Here is a 17,181-nt window from a genome sequence, read left to right on the forward strand (position 1 = left end):
TGTGAATCTACCTCAAATTCCACAACCCACAGCTAAGTTAAAAACGAACAAACCAACCCTTTGACTTCTCAGGCAACCCACCCCTTTAATAAGAATCGCTTGAGAAAATCAAGTCCGATGACAAAATTTCTGTTCCTGGGATGCAAATGGCATTGACCGACAGTTTAGAGCCATGCTGGGATTCAGTAAATAGCAAAGGGCTCGACTGGGGTGGGGGCTCGCTGATTTGGTTTTTTAAATGTCAAAACCAAGCATGATTTCGATTTTGCAGAAATCAAGTCCTAAGCGTTCCGGGCCGTCGTTGCCAATCCTGCAGCAATCGCAGACTCAACATCGCCCGTCTGCATGACCTGCCCCCTCCGCTCCCTGGCAGGACCTTCTCTGTGGATTCAGCCCCATCACACAAGCTGAGAACTTCCTGCCCGGGGAGGTCCTGAGGGGAGTCCCGCGGCGCAGGATGGCTGCTAGGGGAGGCTGGGAAGGTGCCAGGAGAAACGCATCTACAATTTAATATCTGCTGCGCTGCCTTTTAAAGGACAGGCTCTGCGGGATACGGTTCTTGACGAAACCGTGTTTGCGTTTTCCTGCGAGCAGCCCTTTATCCCTTCAGGAATCTGACTTTATTTTCATCAGCGAGACTATTTCTGTCTGCATGCTGAGGCAGAGCTATCACCTAGCTCCCAAGAAGGAAGGAGTTTTGTCCCGCTCTCTGAGGATGTCAGCCCCCTCTGGCTGCGTCTCTTGTACCTTTCCAGGGCCCTGCCTCCATCTCTGGTTGCAGCGACCCTGCCCCCATCCTCCGCTCCTCTCCAAATTCTTCCGCCTTATCCCCAGGCCCCATGCTTTCAGAAGGACTGCCTCGGTTGGGGGCAGGTCAGCAGAACTCCTCAAGAAAAGTGCAAGGCAGGGTCAAAAGCAAGCCCCCTTCAGACGGCTGAGGACAGGATTCTGAGGGGGTGTGAAAACCATGTCAAAGGAATATACGAGTTAAAAAAAAAAAAAAACCTGGGTCCAGGACAGGAGATGTGGGCTGAGTCCAAGCTGGAGGCCATTTTTTGGTCTCCCTTTGCTTTTCTTTACCAAGGGGTTGCAGGTTGAGAAGCACGCTGGGTCCCTTCGGGTCTGGCAGGCTCTGATGATCTGCCCCCTTCCTTAGGGACAAGATTGAGGCCTAGAAGGCAGCCATCCAGCCTTCTGTCGGCAAATACTCCCCCAGTCCCGCTCAGCACGTGAGCCAGGTCAGCACCAAGCCCGGGGTGCAAGGCTGAATGAGACTAGACCCTGACCTCAGGCAGCTCCAGGCCAGGCCGGACGCAGGCACAGGGCAGGAGACACCATGGCCGGGGTGTGTGGGTAAGACGGCACAGGACAAGGAACGGGGGACTTCACAGGGAAAGGGCAGCAAACTGCACCAGAAAGAATGAGCACAGTCCTGCCAGGTGGAGAGGCCCCTGTCTGGGGGGGGAGGGGCATGAAGGAGCAGGAGGTGGGCAGGGAGCAGGCCGGGGGTAATGGAGAACCCTCTGGCCGCAGAGGGACTGTGGACTCCGTCCTGGGGGCCCTGTTGTCTCCTCCGCACCCTCTCCCCAACAGGGACAGCATAAACTGAGCTCTGCACACTGGGAGCACTCCACAGAGTCCTTGGCGTCCCAGTCCTAGAGCCCCAGCGTCTGGGAGATGAGCCTGAGAGATGACCTGGCCTAGCAGGACCCCAGGAACTTACTGCATCTAAGTCGCCTGAGCTGCGGGTACCGAAATGGCAGCGAGGGTGAGGAGTGGGTCTCTAGCCCTTGAGGCATTTGATGAATCCCTTAACCTGCACCTGCTGAGTGCCGCCTGGGGAATTTGTATTAACACAAGCACATCCCCAGCCTCCATAAGTGACTCTTGTAATAGAGTTTGAGAGTCTTCAACCTGATCTATTCTTCCTCTATATATTAGATCTCCCCAGAAGCAGGACTGGATGACACTGGAACATCCGGGGAACCTCGGGCAACAGGGAACCCCCTACTTCACAGCCAGGCAGCCTGCCCCGTGCTGGACGCCTCCAGCGCCAAGGGCTTGCTTGCAGAGAGCGGAGGCTCTGCTCCCCGCTAACTTCAGCCATCTCTCCTGCATCTCCCCACCTACATCACAGCCAGCCAGCAACATCTCTCAAAGAGCCATGTGGCTCTGGAGGCGAAGACTCCTGCGTGTCCTCCGGTCTGAACATGCTGTCTCCAACGGCCAGTCCCCGACCCTTCCCAGATGTCTCCCAGGCTATGCCCTGGTAGGTCCCTGGTGGTGTGAGGCCCCAGCTCCGAGCTCCCCAAGGGCGGGGTCTGACCAGGCCAGAGAGGGACAAAGCCTGCGTGTCACAGCCTGGACTCTAAGATCCTCGCATCTAGCTGGAGGAGCTGACGCTCCTGGTGGCTGAGTGACTCACATCATGACTTAAACAATATTAGTCTCTCGACGCAGCAACCATGAATCAAGAAGCCCGGCAAAAAAGCAGAAGTTAAATTTAACCGATTTTGGCACCAGGCTGAATTTTCACCCCTCTGTCGTGCGAATCCCTATTTTTGTAGCACCAGGAAACAGAAACAACTGATTACACATTCCAGGCTGTCTCTGTCCAGCGAGCATTGTTCCCCCAAAGGGCAGTCAGTGCTCCTTTTCAATTACACAAATTACATGCATTTTCCCATTTGTGAAAGTCTGTTTCGGAGCCCAGTTTTGAATAAGTTAAGGGATTTGCTGAACCCCTTGAGTGAATGTAGGCCCACTCCTCCAGCCCCCCCACCTCTCTGCAAGCAAGCTCAGCCTCTCAGAGGTGACGAGGGGGTTGGGAGGCTCCCAGAGTGTGGGTTCCCTGAAAATGGGGCGGAGGGGAGGTGGAAACCCCAACGCTACTCTTTATCAAGAGCCTCGTCTTTGTTGCTTCAGTCCCCTTGGCTGGCTCCACAGGCTGGGAGAAGTCTCCTCTCCTGGGCTCATCCTGTGATTCTGCCTCCGAGGTCCCCAGAGCTCTCCAAACTACCAGGCACCGTCCAGTCCCCAGCCCCCAGGGTAGCCCCCGTCAGGGTGCAGCTGGAGCCCCTGACCTGGTGCAGTATCTGATGGCAGAAACCCAGGGCAATGGTGGACCATTCGTGTCTGCAACGATGCACAGTGATCCTGTTTAGGAGGAGACTGAGGACCTGCATTCCCTCCCACATCCTCCACCTCCCCCACAGTCAAGCCCACAGGGCGAGAAAACTGCTGCCGTGGGAGGCTTCAGACGCTGCAGCCTGTGCCCCGCATTTAGTTCAGGTCAGCACTCAGCGACGACCCAGCTGGTGCCCGGCCCTGCAGCAGGCCCTGGGAACAGAAAGATGAAGGAAATGCGGGCCCCTGCCCCCACACAAGAAGCTCCTATTCTAGTAGGGAACACCTGGATATAGAATAAACTGTTTCCCACAAGATGTAATTCATTTAATGACAAAATACCGTGTGCAATAGAAGTGACGAAGAACCTTGTTTCCCAACATTCTTGTCACTACGACTCTGCGAGGAAGCCTCGTACATGTTTTCCTAATCCTGCACCACTCATGAAATGTTAATACCACAATATACTATACACCTATTTATGTCTATATATATATCTGTGCTTTATACATAAAATGAGTAAGATACTTTGTCCCCTCCGCATAAGAACCACTTTACAACAGCCTGGGGGAGACGGCCTTCATAGAGAAGCCTTTATTTAGGAAGGAGCAATTCATTTACTTTTGGGGCTAGGGATGGGAGGCACAGAAGGCAAGGAACCAAGGAGGGCATCATAGAGGAAGAGGTACTTATCCTGGGTTTTGAAGGATGAGCAGGAGCTCTTCAAAACACAGAAGGGACTCAGCATTAAGCCTCCTTTTCTGGGCAACTTGAGCTCCCGCCTCCTTCAGAGAATTACTCCTTCCTGCAGCAGTCAGCTTCCAAGATGGACCCTGGTGACCTTTGCCTCCCACTACAGCTTGCTTAGTCCTCTCCCTCACTAAATAAGAGCTAATTTGTGTGAGCAGCGGAATAGGCATAAATGACAGTGTGCACCTGCTGAAGCGAGGTCCTGAAAGACTTTGCCAACCTCTGCCTTGGTCTCTAGATGAGTCGCTTTGGGGGAAGCCAGCTGTCATGCCATGGGGGCACTCTAGATCTCTATGGAGAGACCTGCATGGAGAGACACCAACTTGCCAGCCATGTGAGGGAGCCAGTTTGGGAACTGATCCTCCAGCCCCAGTCAAGCCTTCAGATGATGCTAGACCCCAGTCTCCAAATCTTCCAGGCAGACCCCAAACATCATGACGCAGACACAAGCCATTCTCTGGGTCTGAATTACTGACCCAACAGAAATAATGAAATAATAATTATTGTTGTTTCAAGCCACCGAATTTGGAGGCGATTCGTTATGCAGCAATAACTAGTACAATCTCCATTTCATAACCCAGTCTCCTGTCCTGTCAACTTCTCTAAGCTGGAGGCCTGTCTTGCTCATGCGGGGGCCAGGGAGCTCTGGCTGGCAAGCTAGAAGTTCCCAATGTCCTGCTTGCTTCTACAGCTCCTCAGAGAATTCTGAGGGCAAATGGATCCAAGTGAGGTGGTGAAAAGGCCCGGAAGCTCCCTGGATTCCTCTCTGGATGGGGCTTCTCCAGAGAGCTTGGCCTGCCATGTTTGAACAAAGTGTCCGTCTGCAGGTTCTTCCATCCCTCCATCTCTGCCTTCCTCCCTCCATGCTTCTGTTCATTCAACAGACATATAATAGGGTCTGTGAAGTGTTAAGCACCAGGAAAAACAGGAGTAACTCAGGCCCAGGTTCTCTCCTTAAGGAGCTCAAAGCCCAGCTAAACATGCCCCCACTTCTGCCAAGCCCTCAGAGAGGGACAGGCAGAGGTGCAGGAGGGGTGGGCCATGTATGTGCTCAGCTAGAAGTAAACACAGGGAAGTGAGAAAAAGAATTTCTAGAGGGGAGACTTTAGAGAGTGCAGTAAGGAAAGGCTTCTTGGAAGAGGCAGCATTCAAGCCGGAAGTCTAAGAATGGGCCGTTTCAGGGGGTGGGAACAGTGTTGCAAGAAAGACCCAGGATGCTGAGAAGCTGGGGTAGTCAACTCGGGGAGCAGCAGGAGGCAGGGCAGGGGTAAGGATAAAACAAGAAACAGTGCTAAGGATGTGCCAGCCACAGTTCTGATCACAATGTGATCATTTACCCCACACAGCAGTCCTATGAGACCGGCCTTCTCCCTCCCCTGCTTTTCTCTACGAGGAGCTGAGGCTCAGAGAGGCAGTGCCTGGCCCTGCCGAGTAGGGACTACAGCGTGCTCCTCAGTCTGCAGGAAAGGAAGCTGAAGCAAGAGAAGGTGACCCGCCCAAGGTCTCACTGTTTGCAGGCACCACAGGGCCTGAAGCCAGGTGAGTGGTGCTGGGTCCCAGGCACGTGGTTGGGTTTGCACCATAGCATGCCAAGCTGCTTCTCTGACCTCATCTCCTGCTGCATCCACCCACATTCAGCATGGCCTGCTCAGGCCACAGCGAATGACTCAGTGCTCCCCAGGCCCACACATTCCCCCACCTCTTGCTTCTGAGCGCCCCGTTTCCTCTGCCGGTAATGCTCTCCTTCACGGCTCCAGCTTGTCCAGGGTCCTCTCTTCCTTCACAGTCAGCTCCACATCCCTCTTCTGGGAAGCCTTTCTTGCCCCTGGGCTGAGTGGGTAGCCTTCCCTGGGACCTCGCTCCTTCCTCATCATACCTCAGCCTCAGACAGCTCCTGCCTCCCTTTGGGCCGTGAGGTCAGGGCTCTACCCCCAGCATCCCATGCAAGCAGGGCCAGACTCACTGAGCTCCTCAGTCAGCAGGAGTGCGGTGAAACCAGATCCTGCTGTGGTCAGGCTCCGCTGGCTTCCTCATTCCCATCCTGGCTCCCCACTCACCGTGCTCCTGCCCCACTGCCCCTTCTCTGTTCCCTGAACATGACAAGTTCTTTCTCAGCACAGGCCACCTGCATTTCCTATTCCATCCACCCAACCAGCTCCTTCTCACCCTTCAGGTCTCAGCCCAAAGGTCACCTCCGTCAAGAGGCCCTCCCTAACTGCCTTGGGGCCGTCACCACTAGTCCCATCACCCTGCTTATTTCTATCCTGGCTGTTTCCTACTGCAGTCTTTGCTTAAGGGCCAGACTGCCTGAGTGTAAATCCTGACTCTGTTACCTATGAGCTGACAGTCCCTGAGCAAGTTACTAGACCTCTGTGTGCCCAGGTTTTCTTCTTTATAAAATGAGGATAATAGTGACTATGGCACAGAGAACTTTTAAGGATTGAATTAACGCCAACAAGTGCTCAGAAGAGTGTCTGGTATGTTGTAAGCCTGTAAGCCTTACACAAGTGTTAGCTCTTAGTATTATTACTTGTTTACCTGCTTACTGCCTACCTGCCTCCCTCCTAGAATGTAAGCTCTGAAAGGGAAGGTGCCCTACCTGTCCTGTTAGCACTATATCCCCCAGTGTCTACCAAAATTCCAGGCACATAGTAAGTTACCTGTTATATTTGTTGGATGGATGGTAGGGTGGATGATGGAAGAATGGATGGATGGATGGATGGATGGATGGATGGAAGGAAGGGTGGATGGAAGAAAGGGTGGATGGAAGAAAGGGTGGATGGAAGGAAGGAAGGAAGGAAGGAAGGATGATGGATGGATGAATGGATAATGGATGGATGGAAAGAAGGATGGATGGATGGATGATGGATGGAAGGGTGGATGGAAGGAAGGACGATGGATGGACGGATGGATGGATGGATGATGGATGGACGGATGGATGGACGGGTGGATGGAAGGAAGGATGATGGATAGACGGATGGATGGATGGATGATGGATGGATGGGTGGATGGAAGGAAGGATGATGGATGGACGGATGGATGGATGGATGATGGATGGAAGGGTGGATGGAAGGAAGGACGATGGATGGACGGATGGATGGATGGATGATGGATGGACGGATGGATGGACGGGTGGATGGAAGGAAGGATGATGGATAGACGGATGGATGGATGGATGATGGATGGACGGGTGAATGGATGGATGGATGAAACAAAGAAGTAAACCACATGCGTGGGCCACCACTCATTCTCATTGGTCACATCTTTCCATGCTCTTCTCTTTCCTCGTCCAAAGAACAGCTGGCACTGGTGAGTTTGTCTTTATCAGACCTTACACTCACTGGCTGGATGGTGTATAACATTTGCCAGTGTAAAGAGTGAATACTGGTCAGGAGCCCCAGGAAAGGCTTGTGTGAGGGAAAGGGCAGTCTTGGTGGACAGGAGAATTTCAGTGGGGGAGGGAGGCTTGGCAGCAAGGAGATAAAAGTCCATCTGATCAGGGAACAGTGAGAGCAGGGCTCAGAGGTCTGAAGGTGCAAGATGTCTCTGGGGAAAGGTGGGTTGTCGGGAGGGGCTGAGGCATGGGGTGAGCGGCAGGGACAAGAGATGACGCTAGGCGGGCGATTGGCTGGATGTTGATGGCACTGACAGTCAGGCTAGGGAGTCACTAAAAGATTCCAAACACGCAGCGGAGTTGGGGCCACCCCACAGAGACCCACTGTGTCGGCCGTGCCAGGAAGGCCAGAGGGTTGGGCCAGGAGTGGGGGTAGCAGGAAGCTGTGCGACCGTCCAGGAAAGAGTCGGGGAGGCATGAACTGGGCAACTTAGAAACCATGTTGCACAAGGAACCATTCCTGCAAAAGACTGATGCCGAAGACAGTCCCCTAACCAAAAGTGACCCAAACCTTACCTGCACCAGGTTCCAGCCTTGGAGAGATTCTGCAATGATGGATGTAACGGACGGACAGACTCCTCCAAACACCATCAAGTGATTCGGCCCGTATTTTATTGCATCGTAGAAGGCTTTCAACCCTTTCGCATTATCACACTGGGGAGCAACAGACAGAAAGAGAAGCCTGAATTAGAAACAGCTTTCCCCAGGGACAGGGGCCCGACAGCAGATTCACACAAACAGATTTCCTCACGGGAAACCTTCTAGGTTTCAGCTCCCCCATCGGGCGGCCTCTCCTTCAGCCAGCCCCGAACCCACGCTGTAAGCTCGGTGGGTGTGATGATGGCCCCCCCACATCCAGGCTCTCCTCCCCCCAAGCACCCCCCCGATCCAACTCCAGGACCTCTGGCTCCTCCATTATCTCCATGCAGAACGCAGGGAGGAAAGAGCCCCCAGTTGCCTCACTCTGGAGTCTCCCTCTTCCTGGGTCATTTATATTTTAAAAGAAGACAAATCCACACCCATTATCAAAAAAGCACAAAACAGTAAGTGTCGGTGAGGATGTGGAGAAGTTGCAACCATGGCTCATTGCTTGTGGGAACGCACAATGGTATATCTGCGAGAGAAAACAGTACTGCGGTTCCCCCAAAAGTGAAGCAGGATTACTATATGATCCAGCATTCCACTTCTGGGGAGACAGCCAAATGAACTGACAGCCAGGACTCGAAGAGATATTTGCCCATCCATGTTCACAGCAGTATTATTCACAATAGCCAAAAAAGGTGAAAACAACCTACCTATCCATCAAGAGACGAAGGGATAAAGAAAATGCAATCTATACACACACAACGGAATGTTTTTCAGCCTTAAGGAGAAAGGGAATTCTGACACATGCCACAGCACGGATGAACCTTGATGACATCATGCTAAATGAAAAAACTCCAGATGCAAAAAGACAGATATCGTGGGACTGCACTTAGATGAGGTCTCTAGAGGAGTCAAATTCGTGGAGACAGAAAGCAGAATGGTGGCTGCCAGGGGCTGGGGGAGAAGGGAAGGGGGGGGCGCTCATGTTTAAGGGGGACAGAGTCTCAGTTTGGGATGATGGAAACATTCTGGAGACGGACGGTGGTGACGGTTTCACGACAATTGAAAGTACTTAATGCCACTGAACTGTACTCTTAAAAATGGTTAAAATGGTAAATTTTATGCTATGCATATTTTATCACAATAAAAAAAGAAGGAAGAAGGGGAGGAGGAAGAAGGGGAGAAAGAAAGGGAAGAGGAGGAGGAGGAGGATCTGGAGAGGAGAATTCGCTCGGCAAACCCTTGCCAAGCACTGCTATGTCCAGTCCAGGGCTGGATGCTTAGGTCACACAAAAGCTGGACACAGCTCCTGCCAAGGAGCTCACACACCAGAGACGAAAACTGGCCACTAAAACAGATCCCAGGGATCCAGCGTGGAAACGAACAAGGACAAATGTCCTCAAATGTCGGGAGTAGGTGAGGACTCACTTCCACCTCTACCTCTGTCATTTGTCTCTTCCCTGCACAGAGGCACTGGCACCTAGCCGGGCTCCTTGCTTCCCCTGGGGCCCGGCTAAGCCTGCTCACCACCCAGCCGTCTGAGGCTTCTTTGTAAAACATAAACCAGTCCTTCTGCCTGTCCTGCTTTCCGTGCACTTAAAACCCAACCTCTTAGCAGAATGTAATTCTCAAAAGGTTAAAAACATCATTCTTATGAAAATTGATAGTGGGTATATGTCAACCTTTTATTTAACTCATTAATAAGGGGATCTGCAGCGTGGCAAAGTGGACTCAAGAGAAAATTTGAGAGACAGGGATTTTTATGGCGAATGGAAAAATAAGAAATAAGGTAAGATTGCCAAATTAGATAGAAAACCAGTTAATGTCCTACAGGACAATAAAACGATAACCGTTGTGGACAGAAAAGAAAATCACCGAAGACTAGCACATCTTGTCGGTTTCAGAGAATTGTAAGCGTCTGGGTCTTAAGTTCCACCAGTCAGATGGCTCTTAGACAGGGCTGCTAGAAAAGTGTTAGGCTAACTGGTTATATAACAGCTACTTTGTCTTATTTACAAGTTTGGGGCCAGGGTGTGAACCCCTCCTATCATAATGGACACAAGAAGCCACTAGGTTCAGCCTTGCCTCCCACTCTGACCTGATTTTCCTCCATCTCTCTCCCTTGCTCATCAAGTACAGCTCATCAGCCTCCTTTCTGTTCCTTGAAACGGAGAGCAATTTCCTTCCTGCCTCTGGGCCTTTGCACTTGCTGTTTTCTCTGCCGGGAACAATATTCACTTGTTTCTCGGCATGGTTCACTCCTTCTCATCATCTAGGACTTGGTATAGCTGTTACCTCCTCATCGCTGTCCCCCATCCAAAATGTCCCCCACCTCCAGTCACTCCCTAACATGCCACCCTATTTATTGCCCTAAGGCAGTTCCTAACATTATCTGAAATCATCCTGTTTTTTGATGCCTGTATATTGACTGACCTCCCAACTAGAAGGTAAGCCTCCAAAAGCAAGGATTTTTGTCACTGTTTTCACAGCTCTCTCCCCAGAGCTCAGTAAGGGACAGCAAGAATCTGTTGCATGCCTGAAGGAGCCCTCTGACATCCTCCCTGTATCTGCTCTCTCTCCTCTCCTTCTATGCCCACGTCTCTCCTCTTACTTTTGTCTTCCTCTCCATTCTGGGTCCTCCTCTTCCTTTCTGCTCCCTCTCCCTTCCCCTTAAGTGATCATAATGTGGGACCAGAGTGGCTCAGTACTTACTGCTCCCTTTTCATTTGAGAGACTCTGACCCACAGCGGGTGCTGACAGGGCTGGAAACCCGAGTGTGAGCGGTGGCTGGCCTCAGAGAGCCCACTGTCCAGCAGAGGCGGTGAGACAGCAGGGGGAGGCCATGTCACATGGGGCACAGTGGCTGTGCAGGGGAGGGGTAGGGCCCAGCAGGCCCTAAGCACCCGGGGGAGGGCAGGGTGTGGGGACGGGTGGCGGGGGGAAGGCAAAAGGCCCTGGGCAAGGCTGAGAATTGCAGCTTGCAGAGATCTGGGAAACAATTCCATTTTTTAATTTAAATTTAATTTAAAAATGGACCGCATTAAAAAAAATTTTTTTTTTTGCTAAGAAAGAAAGAGAGAAGGAGAAAATGAAAGATGGGAAGGAAGGAGAGAGGGAAAGAAGAAAGATTAAGTTCTTATTGCTTCTTGGGGCCCTGTATTAATTGTCCTTGTTCCTTGATTGAAAGCAACACTTCCCACCCTGCACGGAACACAGCCGATATAACAGAGCAGTTCATGTTTTAATTGTTTCTACCATGATTTACTGAATCATTTCCCATTTTAATACATTCTTGTAATGATTTTAGCTTGTTTCCTAATCCGTAGCTAGTGACAATGATAATACAGTGCCACGAGATTTATAATCAAAGTTGCATTAAAACAATATGAGCAACAATGAACTTATTAATACTTGTTCGCTCTGCAAACATTTCTCTGGTACCTTGTCTGTGCAAGACTCTGTAATAATGATGATGTCCTGACTTCTCACAAATACACACCCTGAATGTCGACTCAAGAGCAGGAGAATATCTGACAACCAGTATTTCAACTGGAAGAATCTTCTAATGTTTACAAATGTTTATCCTACTCCATTCTCACCAGGCTGGGTGTGAAAGGTGGAATTTTGCCCCCGCGATCCGTGCCCCTTGATCTTACGCTCACGAATATGTTATGTTACATGAAAAAGGACTTTGCAGATATAACTAAGGTTTCTTATCAGCTGACTTTGAAGAATTATCCAGGTGGTCAATGTAATCACACGAGTCCCAAAAAGCAGAGGTCTCATTTGCTGGTAGAAGGAGTGAAATCAGAGACTCCAAGCATGGGATAAATTCAGTGCGCCTGTTGGCTTGAAGGTGAACGGGGCCACATGTTAAGAAAATGGGGGCCAAGGGGCGCCTGGGTGGCGCAGTCGGTTAAGCGTCCGACTTCAGCCAGGTCACGATCTCGCGGTCCGTGAGTTCGAGCCCCGCGTCGGGCTCTGGGCTGATGGCTCAGACCCTGGAGCCTGTCTCCGATTCTGTGTCTCCCTCTCTCTCTGCCCCTCCCCCGTTCATGCTCTGTCTCTCTCTGTCCCAAAAATAAATAAATGTTGAAAAAAAAAATTTTTTTTAAAAAAAGAAAATGGGGGCCTCAGTCCTGCAATCCAAAGGAACTGGATCTTCCCCAGTGGAGCCTCCAGTTAAGAACCCTGCCCAGGAGACACCTTGATTTTGACCTTGTGAAGCCTTGAGCAGAGGACCCAGCCGAATCATGCAGTACCTGGACTTCTGGCCCGTGGACTGTGTGAGCCAATGCATGGCTGTGGAGTAACCCACTAAATCTGTGGTCATCTGTTATAGCAGCAATGGAAAACTAACACGGTGAAGTAGAATGAGAAAAGCAAGAATAATATAGTGAGGTTTTCTTTAAAGCTAAATGTATTTCATTTCAAAAGCTATCCTTAATTTGTAGATAAGATGCTTCAGAGTCTGTATGGTGTTGAAATGTTTTTCTGTTATAAAATTATAGATAGCAGAATGGTTTTTTTTAAATGAATTTCTGTTTTCTTTCATGTCTATTTATTTTTGAGAGAGAGAGGGAGAGGACATGAGTGGAGGAGGGTCAGAGAGAGAGAGAGAGAGAGAGAGAGAGAGGGACAGAGGATCTGAAGCAGGCTCTGTGCTGACAGCACAGAGTCCGATGAGGGGTTCAAACTCACATAGGACGAGATCATGACCTGAGCCGAAGTCGGGTGTTTAACCAAATGAGCCACCCAGGTGTCCCGAATGGTTTTGTTTTTAATATCCTAATGTGACAAAATAAAGTGTTTATTATTTTTTTTATTGTTTATTTATTTTTGAGAGAGAGACAGAGTGCGAGCAGGGAAGGGGCAGAGAAGGGGGGGTGACACAGAATCCGAAGCAGGCTCCAGGCTCTTAGCTGTCAGCAAAGAGCCTGACACGGGGCTTGAACTCACGAACCGTGAGATCATGACCTAAGCCAAAGTCAGACGCTTAACTGACTGAGCCACCCAGGTGCCCCAAAGTGGTTTTTTTTTTTTAATGGAAGTTTCTCTTCCACGTCCCCCTCCCCACTCTGCGTCTTCAGCTTTTACTGGTGTGTGAAATCCAAACACATGGGCATCGCTAATCTAGCTAGCCCTGTACCTTCATTTTCAGATGCAGACCCCAAGGACTAGAGGAGGGAAGGGGTTTGTCACTGCCCTGTCAGGATTAGGGGAAGGATTTCAGGATTCCTGGTTCAGAGGTTCCTCAACAATCTGGAGAACTCAGCTCAACAGGCAACGGTGATGTTAAAGCTAGCAGTATTCTAGAAAGGACCATTTCCCTCAGAATAACGCTCCAAACCCAGGTCTCCTCCTGATTAGTGCTCTGGACCTGAGGCAGAATAAACCACCTACGGGGCACGAAGCACACTTCCCCAGCTCCCCTAAAGAGAGCACTTTTAAAGTGACTACCAAATAAAAATCACATGGCATACCTGTCCCATTTTAGATGTTACTCTCCCTCATCCTCATCCTCATTTCTTTTCTTTTTTTTATTTTATTTTTGAGACAGAGAGAGAGAGACAGAGCACGAGCAGGGGAGGGGCAGAGAGAGGGAGAGGGAGACGCAGAATCTGAAGCAGGCTCCAGGCTCTGAGCTGTCAGCACAGCCCCACGCTGGGCTTGAACCCACGAACCATGAGATCATGACCTGAGCTGAAGTTGGACACTTAACAGACTGAGCCACTCAGATGCCCCTCTGTCATCCTCATTCTGATACCGTAACTTCTTGCCTGATACGAATAGTGTCCTAACGAGAGGGACTTTCCAGCTGACCAAAGCTGAGTCTCTGTGGATGAACCAGATTGGAGGTTGTCGACCTGGAGGCCCTCAGGCGCCTGCCTAGGACCCGGCAGAGAAGTTTTGGAGCCAGCGAGGGGGTTCCTGGGCTCCCAGCAGCTCTTCTTCTATCTGTTCTATATTCAGCATCAAGGTCCCACGTAATAATCTGAAAAAGGGGATTCCATTGCTAGTAGCATAAAATGCCTGAAAACCACGAAGCGGACGACCCCGGAGGTCCTCGCCCACGTGTGATTTTTGGTTTCGGACTGGAGAAGGGCAGGTGAATGTCCTGAGAGGACTGCGAGGCGATACTGGCTGAGCCAGTCACTCGCACACACTCCCTGGAAGTTAATCCATTGCACGCCAGTTTGCCTGAGAATCAATTCACCAAATCACTGGGGGAATTTCTCTAAGTTTGAGTTTCCTGAAGGACTCCTTGCAGACACTTCACATGGCCATTTCACAAGGATTTGTCCTTCCAGCTCAGGTGAAAGTCAATTTCACCTACATTTCACATTTCAGTCCTTCCTCAAGGCTGCCCTTGGAGATGCTCCCCTAATGCCTGTTTATTATCGTCCTCTTCTTGCAGACTTCGGACCCGCCCCTGCATGAGCCAGGGAAATGCCAAAGCTTTTCTATGCCCCCCATTTAAGGTGTCTGTCAGACGGCTTTTAGTGAGCCGGTCACTGGGCAAAACTATCATTCTGAGAAATTGTTTATGGCAAGTTGTCTTTGAGCGATTTGGCTTTTGATGAATTGCTCTCAGAGCCCCTGTAAGGGGGTTCTCGTGCTCTGAAAGAAAGCTATGGGCTTTATCATGTTCTCCAACTTCCCCACCTCCCCGATTAGAACCTTCCCACCCACCCGCCTCTAGAGGGCATTCTGACGGTTGGCATGGCCAACCTTGACCCGCACACAGGGGAGACAATTCCTTCACGGCTCACATTCTCTCGCAACGGTTCAAAGCTTATGGATGGGCCAGTCTCTGGTCTGCAGCTTTGCCACTTGGACATGGGCTCTGGTACACAGTAGGCCCTCTGTAACTGTTGCTTCCCCCCACCCCCCACTCCCCTTTCCTCTCCAGTATGTTTCCTCTTGGCCCTCCGCGCACTCCAACTCTACAGCAGCTCATGGTCACTGCCCCCAAACTCCTTTCCCTGGTTTCATTTCCAATGGCTCCTCCTTCCTGGGAAGGACAGACTTGTCACAGAGAAATCATAATTGGCACATACAGGCTCTTAAAATTCAGCACCTATAAATGGGAATGGACCCAAAAGCCATGAAAATCCATTTTTTTGATGAAAAAGTAGAACTCTGGACTACATTCCATTTTCATTTAAATCTCATTTTTAAAGAATTAAAATACCTTTTTGACTTAAAAATTTCAAAGCAAATGTTGCCAAGCGCTAAAATGTAAAAATGCCAGGGAAATGTCACAGTTAATAACAACCAATTTGAAACTGAGAATTTACTCCGTACAGAATTTCAGAATTGAAGAAGAATTTAAAAACTGATGTGTCCAACCTGCCCCAGCCACAGAGTCCCCCTCTGTGTCTCCCACTCCAGGAGTGGTCAGCATCTGTTTAAACCCCTCCAGTGGCAGGGGTCTCACTACCTCACCAGGGAGTTACTTTGTCATTGGCCAGCTCTGCTTCTTAGAAAGTTCTTATGTCGTTCTTGAAATCACCCTCCTTTTGCATTTCCTTTCCAAGTTCTCATTCTAGAACCAAGGTCAGCGAACCTTTCCTGTAAAGGGCCAGGCAGTAAACATCTTAGGCTTTGTGGACCATATTTGCGACTCGTCAACCCTCTGTAGCACCAAAGCAGCCACAGACAATACATAAACAAATGAGTGTGGCTGCAATCCAATAAGACTGTATTTACCAAAACAGGCAGCAGGCAGATTTGGGCCACGGGCCATAGTTTGCGCACCCCTGCTCTGAAACTTGTTAGAATACGTACAGTCTTCCATTCCCATGAGAGCCCTTCAGATACCTCAACTCAGCCAGCCTGACTTGACTCCATGACATGCTTTCAAGCCAAATGACCCTTCACTCTTCTAATCATCCTCTTATGATATGATTCCACATCCTTTCCATCTGTGGTCATCCTCTGGAAAGGCTTCAGAGGACAGATATTTCTAGGATGCACCGCCCCCCCCCCCGAAACACCTCCATCTGCCCTGTACAGAAAAGTCACATAGCTGACACCCGCCAGGCACTCACTATGTATTAGGCCTCGTACTAAGAACGTGGTGTAAATTATCCTGTTTGTTACAATATTATTATAAGGCAGAAACAATTATTATTTCCACCCTTACAGAGAAGGAAACTGAGGTTCAGAGTAGCTAAGTAACTTGCCCGAGGTCACATAGAAGGCGAGCACTGTTTTTATTTTAAATAAGAACATGTGACTGCGAGATATTTCACTTGCAGAAAAGAATGTACCTTATACATATAACTTAAGTAAAGTATGAAAAACAGAAAATGAACATGCCATATACCCAACACCCAGCTTATGTGGAAGCCTGTGTGTGGCCATCCCATGTATCCCCCCCTGCCCCGGCCTTCACCCAGGGAGCACCCCTACTCTGGATTTATCCTTCTTTGCTTTTCTTAATTGTTATTTATTTATTTATTTATTTATTTATTTGAGAGAGAGAGAGACAGTGTGCAAGTGGGGGAGGGGGACTGAGGGAGAGAGAATCCCAAGCAGGCTCCACGCTCAGCACGGAGCCCAATCCAGGGCTTGATCCCACAACCCTGGGATCATGACCTGAGCTGAAATCAATCACAAGTCAGACGGTTAACCGACTGAGGCACCCAGGCGCCCCTCTCTATAATTAAATTACATGTCTACATTTTCTAAACGCTGTATCACGTAAGTTTACTTGTTTTTGAATATATATATATATATACACACACACACTCATACACATATGTAGAATCGTGCTGTACATTTTGCTGAACCTTGAACTGAAAACCTCTTTATGGCTTCATGTTAACGTTTGTGAGATGTGTGTTGTTGAACAGAGCTGCAGCTCATTCATTTTCAGGGCTGTGTAGCACTCCACGGTAGGACTATGCCATGGCTTATTTGTCCGTTGCCCTGTTGACGGACACGTGGGTTGTCTCCAGGATTCTGTGTGGCTGCTGTTGTAAGTAAGACGGCACACACGCAGGGCTCCTGCAGGGTCTGAACCTGGAAATGGAGTCGTGAAATCACAGCATCTCCCACATCTTTTCAAAGTGGTTTTATCCATTTACACTCCCACTGTCGGTCTCACTACTCCACACCCCTACCAACTGTAATTTTTGCCTACCCTGTGAGTATCTGATGTCAGCTCAATTTGTATGATCCTGATTTTTAAAGAGGATAAGCCATCTTTTCATATGTTTATAGGTGTTTCTGTTTCTTCTTTTGGACCAGTGACTGCCTGTTGTTCTATTGGGTTGTCTTTTCTTTACTGATTTGTTCAGAGCATGCCTAGACGCAAT

At 49.7% G+C, this 17,181-nt stretch overlaps 1 protein-coding gene across 1 annotated transcript in view; it reads right to left on the minus strand.

Moving 5' to 3' along the window:
- GABBR2 (gamma-aminobutyric acid type B receptor subunit 2) overlaps window positions 1-17,181 on the minus strand; it is a 352,196-nt gene that overhangs the window by 234,079 nt on the left and 100,936 nt on the right. Inside the window, exon 2 of the mRNA XM_045042557.1 lies at window positions 7,787-7,924. Coding sequence (XP_044898492.1) covers window positions 7,787-7,924 — 138 coding nt within the window. The remainder of the gene's footprint in view (window positions 1-7,786; window positions 7,925-17,181) is intronic.

The sequence above is a fragment of the Felis catus genome, chromosome D4 (assembly GCF_018350175.1).
Source record: "Felis catus isolate Fca126 chromosome D4, F.catus_Fca126_mat1.0, whole genome shotgun sequence".
Lineage (NCBI taxonomy): Eukaryota > Metazoa > Chordata > Mammalia > Carnivora > Felidae > Felis > Felis catus.